This window comes from Salvelinus sp. IW2-2015, linkage group LG22, assembly GCF_002910315.2.
Source record: "Salvelinus sp. IW2-2015 linkage group LG22, ASM291031v2, whole genome shotgun sequence".
NCBI classification, from domain to species: domain Eukaryota; kingdom Metazoa; phylum Chordata; class Actinopteri; order Salmoniformes; family Salmonidae; genus Salvelinus; species Salvelinus sp. IW2-2015.
This window is the reverse complement of record NC_036862.1, coordinates 30,251,697-30,261,784: the sequence shown is the minus strand read 5'-3', so window position 1 is coordinate 30,261,784 and position 10,088 is coordinate 30,251,697. Positions and strand designations below refer to the sequence as shown.

At 46.2% G+C, this 10,088-nt stretch overlaps 1 protein-coding gene across 1 annotated transcript in view; it reads left to right on the top strand.

Annotated features, from left to right (window-relative positions):
- LOC111949567 (unconventional myosin-XVIIIa-like) overlaps positions 1-10,088 on the top strand; it is a 179,324-nt gene that overhangs the window by 152,219 nt on the left and 17,017 nt on the right. Inside the window, exons 29-35 of the mRNA XM_023966852.2 lie at positions 19-219; positions 347-457; positions 653-757; positions 942-1,088; positions 1,584-1,703; positions 3,424-3,540; positions 4,077-4,160. Of these exons, the coding sequence (XP_023822620.1) occupies positions 19-219; positions 347-457; positions 653-757; positions 942-1,088; positions 1,584-1,703; positions 3,424-3,540; positions 4,077-4,160 (885 nt within the window). The remainder of the gene's footprint in view (positions 1-18; positions 220-346; positions 458-652; positions 758-941; positions 1,089-1,583; positions 1,704-3,423; positions 3,541-4,076; positions 4,161-10,088) is intronic.

The following is a 10,088-nucleotide window of genomic DNA, read 5'->3' as shown; positions in this document are numbered from 1 at the left end:
TCTCCTCTCTCCCTATAGGACAAGGACCTGGAGATGTGTGCGCAAAATGTGAAGTTAGAACAGCTGGAGGCGGAGCTGCTGGACCTGTCGTCCCAGGAGACCAAGGATGAGGCGTCGCTGTCCAAGGTGAAGAAGACGATGCGTGACCTGGAGGCCAAGGTCAAAGACCAGGAAGAGGAGCTGGATGAACAGGCCGGAACTATACAGATGCTGGAGCAGGTATCGAGTTAGAGACACACAGAGACACACGCTTGTATATACACATGCAGACGTGCGTGCGCGCACACATACATACACACACACTCCATTGAGGATGACACTCATACTCTGTCTTTGTGTTGTGCAGGCTAAGCTGCGTCTGGAGATGGAGACAGAGAGACTGCGCCAGACACACTCCAAGGAGATTGAGAGTAAAGACGAGGAGGTGGAGGAGATCAGACAGTCCTGCAGTAAGAAGGTACAGCACACACCGGAAACTTTACATGACTCTAAAGGCAAATGATTAGTTGTGACAATGTGTGASTWTARTMGCCACAAATAGCTGGTTTCGTCACCAAAGCACAAACATAGACGATGACTTATTATGTAAACATGTCTCTTTCAGTTGGAYCACATTYCCTGGGTCACGTATAGTGTGTTCCTGTGTTTTCAGCTGAAGCAGATAGAAGTCAGGCTGGAGGAGGAGTATGATGACAAACAGAAGGTTCTGCGTGAGAGGAGAGAACTGGAGACCAAGCTGCTGTCTTCCCAGGACCAGGTACTGTCACCTCACTACCAGTTCACYTTGGACAGTCTTTACCCAGACTAGTTATATGTCCAGTGGCTGTCAACCCTCCTACTGGATAGTTACAGATTATGCAGGCTTTTGTTGGTACTGTGATTAGTGTGTGGTGTAATGTGTTGAGCTGGTCTTAATCTGGTTGTGTTGCTGCTGTCCCCAGGTGAACCCCAGAGACGTGGAGTCAGAGAAGAGGCTGAGGAAGGATCTGAAGCGAACCAAGGCCCTGCTGGCTGATGCCCAGATCATGCTGGACCACATGAAGAACAACGCCCCCAGCAAGAGAGAGATTGCCCAGCTCAAAAACCAGGTAGGTACTACCCCTAGCACCCTCGCCCAGTGATACACCACGGAGATACTGACACGCCACGGAGATTTACTGACACGCCACGGAGATTACTGACACGCCACGGATGATACTGACACGCCACGGAGACATGAACACGCCACGGAGACACTGACACGCCACGGAGACACTGACCACGCCACACGAGACACTGACACGCCACGGAGGATACTGACACCACCACGGAGATACTGACACACCACGGAGATACTGACACACCACGGAGATACTGACACCACACGGAGATACTGGGAAAGTCAAGAAACATCACAATAAGAATTGAATAGAATTTCGATATTGGAAATGAAATCTCTACTCTCTCTCTCTCTCTCTCTCTCCCTCTCTCTCCCTCTCTCTCTCTCTCTCTCTCTCTCTCTCCCTCTCTCCCTCTCTCCCTCTCTCCCTCTCCCTCTCTCCCTCTCTCTCTCTCTCCCTCTCTCCCTCTCTCCTCTCTCTCAGCTGGAGGAGTCAGAGTTCACTTGCACGGCAGCAGTGAAGGCCCGTAAATCTATGGAGGTTGGAGATGTGTTTGGGACTTTGCATGTGCAGATGGACGACATCTCCAAAGCCAAACAGGCTGTCAGTACAGTTCACCATTCCTTCCTACCTCTAACCTATTACATTCACCATCACCTTTTCAGCGGTTGAATGACATTTATTCAGAGCACGCAAGGTGTTGGGGAAGAGTGCTGTGGGATTATTTAATATACTCTTTTGAAGAGGTAGGGTTTCAGATGTTTTAGGAAGATGGGCAGGGACTCCGCTGTCATAGTTTCAAGGGGAAGCTGGTCCCACCATTGGGGTGCCAGGACAGAGAAGAGCTTGGACTGGGCTGAGCGAGAGCCAAGAGACCAGAGGTGAAAGAACGGAATACTCGGGTTGGGGTGTACGGTTTGAGCATAGCCTGAAGGTAGGGAGGTGCAGTTCCTCTTGCTGATCTGTAGGCAAGCACCATGGTCTTGTAGTGTACGCGAGCTTTGACTGGAAGCCAGTGGAGGGAATCTCTCTCTCCTTCTTTCCTTCCCTGTCCTCACCTCTCTCTTCCTGTGAGATGGACCACTGCGGCTGCCATTATGAGTGCAGGGAAATGATTTCTGCCCATGATGGCATGTTTCATCAACATTTCTAACTTGAACAAGACGTATCACCTTGAAATCCATTCCAGTTTAATACAGCAGTCATTGGGTGAATATTATCTCTGCAGTGAGAGGGAAAGGTAATTGAGTTCACACAGCAGCAGGTCAGGAACAACAGATACTGGGAGAGATAGATGGAGGAATGGATGGATAGATGTTTTGCAGGTTGCGGTACAGACACTGATTTTCATCAGTCTAAATGTACTTTTTGATGGAATGATTGTCTACGGTTTATTTCATGTTTTCCTGGCATGGAAGTACAACAGGAACAAACACATCAATGTTGGGGTTGATATATACTTTACTTGCACATATTTTGGGGAAATGAGGGTATTTATTTGGTCTAACATAGGAAATAAACATTGAATGGGTATTAATACCAGTATGAAATCTTGCAATTCCTTTCCAAGGAATTCTGTTGGTTCTATTTTGGTGAAATTCATCAGATGTGGTCCATTATCCATTCCCCTGGTCTGTTTTTCCCTCCATGTTAACAAGACGGATGTCATTGTGCCAGCAAGTCCTGTCATCTCTCAGCTATGTACTAAAGGATTCATTATCCTTTTCTGATATCCACATTATTCATAATGTATTAATACTTCCCCTGACTGTCCCCAGCCCCTCTCATCTTCCTGCTGCCCCTCTCAGCATTGTTGAAGTAATTATAGAAATGGGATTACACCTCTGATATTCCCACAGAAGTCAGTTAGGAGCAACCTGCTAGCATTAGCTGCTAATTGGCTCAGTTGATAATTTTTTTTATTTAACCAGAACAATTTCTTATTTACAATGACGGCCTAGGARCAGTGTCAGCTCGGGGATTCGATCTAGCAACCTTTCGGTTACTGGCCCAACACTCTAACCACTAGGCTACCTGCCACCCCAGGTGACTGGGAACAGTCTTTGTGGGAGGGGTAATATGCCTCCACTGTAAGATTGTACAATATTAAGCTGTACTGCTGAGCATTCTTATGGTTTATAACATATGGAGTATATTGTGGATATATCCTGAAACAATATTATTCTATGGTCAGTTGGTTGGATCAATATACGTTTCACAATATTGAATGTACAGCTACAGAAGTCAGCATCCTATTTTACACATTCTATAAATCTCTCTTTCCCCCCGGCTCTCTCTCTCTCTCTCCCTCTCTCTCTCTCAGCTGGAGGAGCAGTTGAGCAGGCTGCAGAGAGAGAAGAATGATCTGCAGTCTCGTATGGAGGAGGACCAGGAGGATATGAACGAGCTCATGAAGAAGCACAAGTCAGCTGTCTCCCAGGTAACACACACACACACAGTCACATTCTGGTAATTCTGCGTTATTTCAATGGTGTAAGTAGTATTTGGAATCAGCTTAGTGTATATGTGTAGAGCAGATTGCTATCAAGTGGAAATGAAAAGTGAGCTCTGTCTGTCTGACACTGGTGGAAATATGAGTGATCAGCTTCCACTAGATCCAAATGAATGTATCCCGTCTAAAGTGAGACAGCTGTTCCCCTGGGCTCGCTATGCTGAGCGCTTCATGTAGCAGAAAAAGCACTCATCTCTGATAAGTGATTTCACAATGAGATGTATTGATGTCTCCCCTCCCTGCTCGTGCGTTTAAAAAGATGTCCCTGTGACATTGTCCCCATCAACATGTTTGTTCATGGTTGTTGATCAATCTGTTGTCTGTGCAGACCAAATAGGGAAGAATATATCATGTTGTACTGTGTTAATAAAGGAGACATCATACAGTACACTGTAGAGATAAATGAGTGTTAAACCGGTCAGACAGACCAGTAGCTAACCTGTGTGTGTGTTGTGTGTGTGTAGTCAACTCAGAACCTAGCCCAGATCTCTGACCTACAAGCCCAGCTGGAGGAGGCCCTCAAGCAGAAGCAGGATGTCCAGGAGAAGGTACAGTTCACTGGGACATAGTTGTTTAGCCAGGAGGGTATAGGGATAGTCTTGTCTATTCCCTAATGCAGCACTTTGTCTGCACTTAGAACAACATAATGAGACTAATTGAGCAGGACTAGCTAGCTGACATAAGTCATCTGTCCCATGGAATTTAAATTCATCCACCCCTATCCCCTCTCTTTGCATGGTAGTCCTTACAAATTATTGACATGGTTTAATCGATGTGTCATTTTGGAGAGATGTGTCTATCAGATTAACAGAATTGGTCAACTCCGTTTGACAGTTGAAGATGGAGAACGTCTGTCAGACTGTCTGTCGCGGTGCCCAGTCGGGTGTTTAACTTCAGTAGCCCCCAGCTTTAGCATATGCACCCTTCAGTCCTAGTGATTTCATTCTAGTGCTGTGTAGTGTGGTCACAGTCTGTGGCTGTTCTTGTCAACATCAAATCAAGGTGACCCTGTCTGAGATCAAGCCTGTAATACCTTTACCTCTCTGTCTGTTGCCCCATAATACCACCCAGACATTGRACATTTGTGTTGTAGCATGACACTCACGTTGTGGCGCTCCAATCTGGAGATAACCATCAGAGACCCTGGCCTCGGAACAATTATCCCCGCTGTCGCTGAGGGAGAGGTTGGCTCTAAGATCATCAGGCTAAGAGAGCCGTGTCTAAATCCCCCCTTTTCTCTCACTCTCTCTCGCTCTCTGATGCCTAGTCAGTCATTATGGCAGTGAAGCTGACATCTTATTGGTGCTCCCAGGGGCTCCCAGGAACTTGTAAAGGACAGTTTCTTTCACTTCACATCATAATAATAATTATATAGCCAGTATGTTATAAAACTGTCGACTTTTCTTTCCTTAAAGATTACGTTTAGGCCTATTTAAAGACTTTGTTGGACTGGAGGAGAGTTGGACTGGAGGGCATAAAGCTAGATGTTCTTTTATTGGTTTCAGATGAAACAAAGAGGCCTCGTCTGACCGCCCACGCATTTCCCAAAGTCAATATTCAGGAAATTATTATTCCTAGCAAATAAACTCAAGCAAAAAAAGAAACGGACTTGTAGGCCTGTTGTAAGGCAGGTCCTCACCAGACATCACTGACAACAACGTCGCCGATGGGCACAAACCCACCGTCGCTGGACTAGACAGGACTGGCAAAAAGTGCTTTCACTGACGAGTCGCAGTTTTGTCTCACCAGGGGTGATGGTCGGATTTGCGTTTATCATCGAAGGAATGAGCATTACACCGAGGCATGTACTCTGGAGCGGGATTGATTTGGAGTGAGGGTCCGTCATGGTCTGGGGCGGTGTGTTCACAGCATCATTGGACTGAGCTTGTTGTCATTGCAGGCAATCTCAACGCTGTGTGTTACAGGGAAGACATCCTCCTCCCTCATGTGTACCCTTCCTGCAGGCTCATCCTGACATGACCCTCCAGCATGACAATGCCACCAGCCATACTGCTCGTTCTGTGCGTGATTTCCTGCAAGACAGGAATGTCAGTGTATATTATGTTATCATATGTGATAACATATATTATGTTATCATATAGATCTCAATCCCATTGAGCACATCTGGGACCTGCCTGGATCTCAGTCCCATTGAGCACGTCTGGGACCTGTTGGATCGGAGGGTGAGGTCTAGGGCCATTCCCCCAGAAATGTCGGAACTTGCAGGTGCCTTGGTGGAAGAGTGGGGTAACATCTCACAGCAATAACTGGCAAATCTGTGTGCAGTCCATGAGGAGGAGATGCACTGCAGTACTTAATGCAGCTGGTTACTCTTGATTTTGACCCCCCCCCCCTTTGTTCAGGGACACATTATTCAATTTCTGTTAGTCACATGTCTGTGGAACTTGTTCAGTTTATGTCTCAGTTGCTGAATCTTGTTTTGATGAGCTTAGTTTGTCTGCTTTGAAACAGCGGAGCAACTTTTAGAAAGAATGAAAATTAATTCAGTCTGGGGCACGGCTTTGAATAATATAAATTAAATGCCTGTAATTATGTCCGGTGTTTGAAGCCCTATCCTGGTCTGAACTATGATAAAACTGAAGTGCTCTGTAGAGAGATGCCGGGCTACTCCTAAAGAAAAAGGTTCATCTGGATCTGGACCCCCTGTTGAGATGTGAACAGCACCCAGTAGAGATATTTTAAACTTTTCGCTCAGGGGCGAGAACAATGACAAAGAGGTGCATGGCTCATAGATTAACCCTCAGGCCTAAGACCCTGGTGTGGCTATAGAGAGTAGCCCCAGGCCTAAGACCCTGGTGTGGCTATAGAGAGTAGCCCTCAGGCTTAAGAACCTGGTGTGGGCTATAGAGAGTAGCCTCCGGGCCTAAGACCCTGGTGTGGCTATAGAGAGTAGCCCTCAGGCTAAGGCCTTGGTGTGGCTATAGAGAGTAGTCCTCAGGCCTAAGGCCTTGGTGTGCATAGAGAGTAGCCCTCAGGCCTAAACCCTGGTGTGGCTATAGAGAGTAGCCCTCAGGCCTAAGACCCTGGTGTGCTATAGAGAGTAGCCCTCAGGCCTAAGACCCTGGTGTGGCTATAGAGAGTAGCCCTCAGGCCTAAGGCCTTGGTGTGGCTATAGAGAGTAGTCCTCAGGCCTAAGGCCTTGGTGTGGCTATAGAGAGTAGCCCTCAGGCCTAAGACCCTGGTGTGGCTATAGAGAGTAGCCCTCAGGCTTAAGAACCTGGTGTGGCTATAGAGAGTGTCCTCAGGCCTAAGGCCTTGGTGTGGCTATTGAGAGTAGCCCTCAGGCCTAAGACCCTGGTGTGGCTATAGAGAGTAGCCCTCAGGCCTAAGACCCTGGTGTGGCTATAGAGAGTAGCCCTCAGGCCTAAGACCCTGGTGTGGCTATAGAGAGTAGCCCTCAGGCTTAAGAACCTGGTGTGGCTATAGAGAGTAGCCCTCAGTCAGCTCTGCTTCTAGCTCCTAAGCAACTTTGTAGTAATTTTTTTGTGTGCGTGTTATTTCTTACATTATTAGCCCGAACGGTTTTTTGTGTTATTGCATACAGCCGGAAATAACTTTTGGATATCAGAGTGGCGGTAACTCACCAGCATTACGACCAGAAATATGGCTTTCTCGATTTGGTCCTTTGTTCGTACCCACAGGGCAATCAAACTTATCCCAGAGGCTGCTCCAAGTTGCCGACGGCAGAGAAGAGGTGTTTGGAGTGGACTTCTAGTCATCCACCGCTTCTGAGTATATACTTGCTAATGTTCAGTCCCTGGACAATAAAGTAGACCAGCTCAGGGTGAGGATCTCCTTCAAGAGAGACATCAGGGACTGTAACATACTCTGTTTCACGAATTATGGCTCTCTCAGGATATACTGTCCCCGTCCGTACAGCCAGCTGGGTTCTCAGTTCATCGCGCAGACAGGAATAAAGAACTCTCCGGGAAGAAGAAAGGCGGGGGTGTATGCTTCATGATTAACTACCATGGTGTGATTGTGATAACGTACAGAAACTCAAGTCCATTTGTTCACCCGACCTAGAATACCTCACAATCAAATGTCATCCGTATTACCTTCCAAGAGAATTCTCTTCGGTTATAGTCACAGCCTTGTATACAGTGGGGCAAAAAAGTATTTAGTCAGCCACCAATTGTGCAAGTTCTCCCACTTAAAAAGATGAGAGAGGCCTGTAATTTTCATCATAGGTACACTTCAACTATGACAGACAAAATGAGAAAAAAAAAACCAGAAAATCACATTGTAGGATTTTTAATGAATTTATTTGCAAATTATGGTGGAAAATAAGTATTTGGTCAATAACAAAAGTTTATCTCAATACTTTGTTATATACCCTTTGTTGGCAATGACAGAGGTCAAACGTTTTCTGTAAGTCTTCACAAGGTTTTCACACACTGTTGCTGGTATTTTGGCCCATTCCTCCATGCAGATCTCCTGTAGAGCAGTGATGTTTTGGGGCTGTTGCTGGGCAACACGGACTTTCAACTCCCTCCAAAGATTTTCTATGGGGTTTAGATCTGGAGACTGGCTAGGCCACTCCAGGACCTTGAAATGCTTCTTACGAAGCACTCCTTCGTTGCCCGGACGGTGTGTTTGGGATCATTGTCATGCTGAAAGACCTAGCCACGTTTCATCTTCAATGCCCTTGCTGATGAAGGAGGTTTTCACTCAAAATCTCACGATACATGGCCCCATTCATTCTTTCCTTACACGGATCAGTCGTCCTGGCCCTTTGCAGAAAAACAGCCCCAAAGCATGATGTTTCCACCCCCATGCTTCACAGTAGGTATGGTGTTCTTTGTGAGCAACTCAGCATTCTTTGTCCTCCAAATACGACGAGTTGAGTTTTTACCAAAAAGTTCTATTTTGGTTTCATCTGACCATATGACATTCTCCAATCTTCTTCTGGATCATCCAAATGCTCTCTAGCAAACTTCAGACGGGCCTGGACATGTACTGGCTTAAGCAGGGGGACACGTCTTAAGTCCTGGCGGCGTAGTGTGTTACTGATGGTAGGCTTTGTTACTTTGGTCCCAGCTCTCTGCAGGTCATTCACTAGGTCCCCCCGTGTGGTTCTGGGATTTTTGCTCACCGTTCTTGTGATCATTTTGACCCCACGGGGTGAGATCTTGCGTGGAGCCCAGATCGAGGGAGATTATCAGTGGTCTTGTATGTCTTCCATTTCCTAATAATTGCTCCCACAGTTGATTTCTTCAAAACAAGCTGCTTACCTATTGCAGATTCAGTCTTCCCAGCCTGGTGCAGGTCTACAATTTTGTTTCTGGTGTCCTTTGACAGCTCTTTGGTCTTGGCCATAGTGGAGTTTGGAGTGTGACTGTTTGAGGTTGTGGACAGGTGTCTTTTATACTGATAACAAGTTCAAACAGGTGCCATTAATACAGGTAACGAGTGGAGGACAGAGGGAGCCTTCTTAAAGAAGAAGTTACAGGTCTGTGAGAGCCAGAAATCTTGCTTGTTTGTAGGTGACCAAATACTTATTTTCCACCATAATTTGCAAATAAATTCATTAGAAATCCTACAATGTGATTTTCTGGATTTCTTTTTCTCATTTTGTCTGTCATAGTTGAAATGTACCTATGATGAAAATTACAGGCCTCTCTCATCTTTTTAAGTGGGAGAACTTGCACAATTGGTGGCTGACTAAATATTTTTTTGCCCCACTGTATTCCTCCTCAAGCCGATACCACGACGGCCCTAAAGGAACTACACTGGACTTTATACAAACTGGAAACCACATATCCTGAGGCCGCATTTATTGTAGCTGGCGAAACGCTACCGAAGTTTTATCAACACATTGACTCTAGTACTCGCTTAGGATAAACACTAGATCACTGCTACTTGCCTTTTTCGAGATGCCTACAAGGCCTTCCCCTGCCCTCCCTTCGGCAAATCAGATCACGACTACATTTTGCTCCTATAGGCAGTAACTCAAACTGGAAGTACCCGTGCTAAGGTCTATTCAAAGCTGGTCTGTCCATTCGGAATCCATGCTTCAAGATTGTTTTGATCACGCGGACTGGGTAGCCTCAGAATTACTTTGACGCTTATGCGGACAAGGTGACTGAGTTCATCAGGAAGTGTATAGGGGATGTTGTTCCCACGGTGACTATTAAAACCTACCCAAACCAGAAACCGTGGATAGATGGCAGCATTCCGGCAAAACTGAAAACGCAAACCACCGCATTTAACCATGGCAAGGTGACTGGGAATATGGTCGAATACAAACAGTGTAGTTATTCCCTCCGTAAGGCAATCAAACAGGAAAAACCTAAGTACAGAGACAAAGTAGAGTCAAAATTCAACGGCTCAGACACAAGACGTATGTTGCAGGGTCTACAGACATTCACGGATTACAAAGGGAAAACCAGCCACGTCGCGGACACCAACATCTTGCTCCCCAAAAAACKAAACACCTTCGCCCGCTTTGAGGA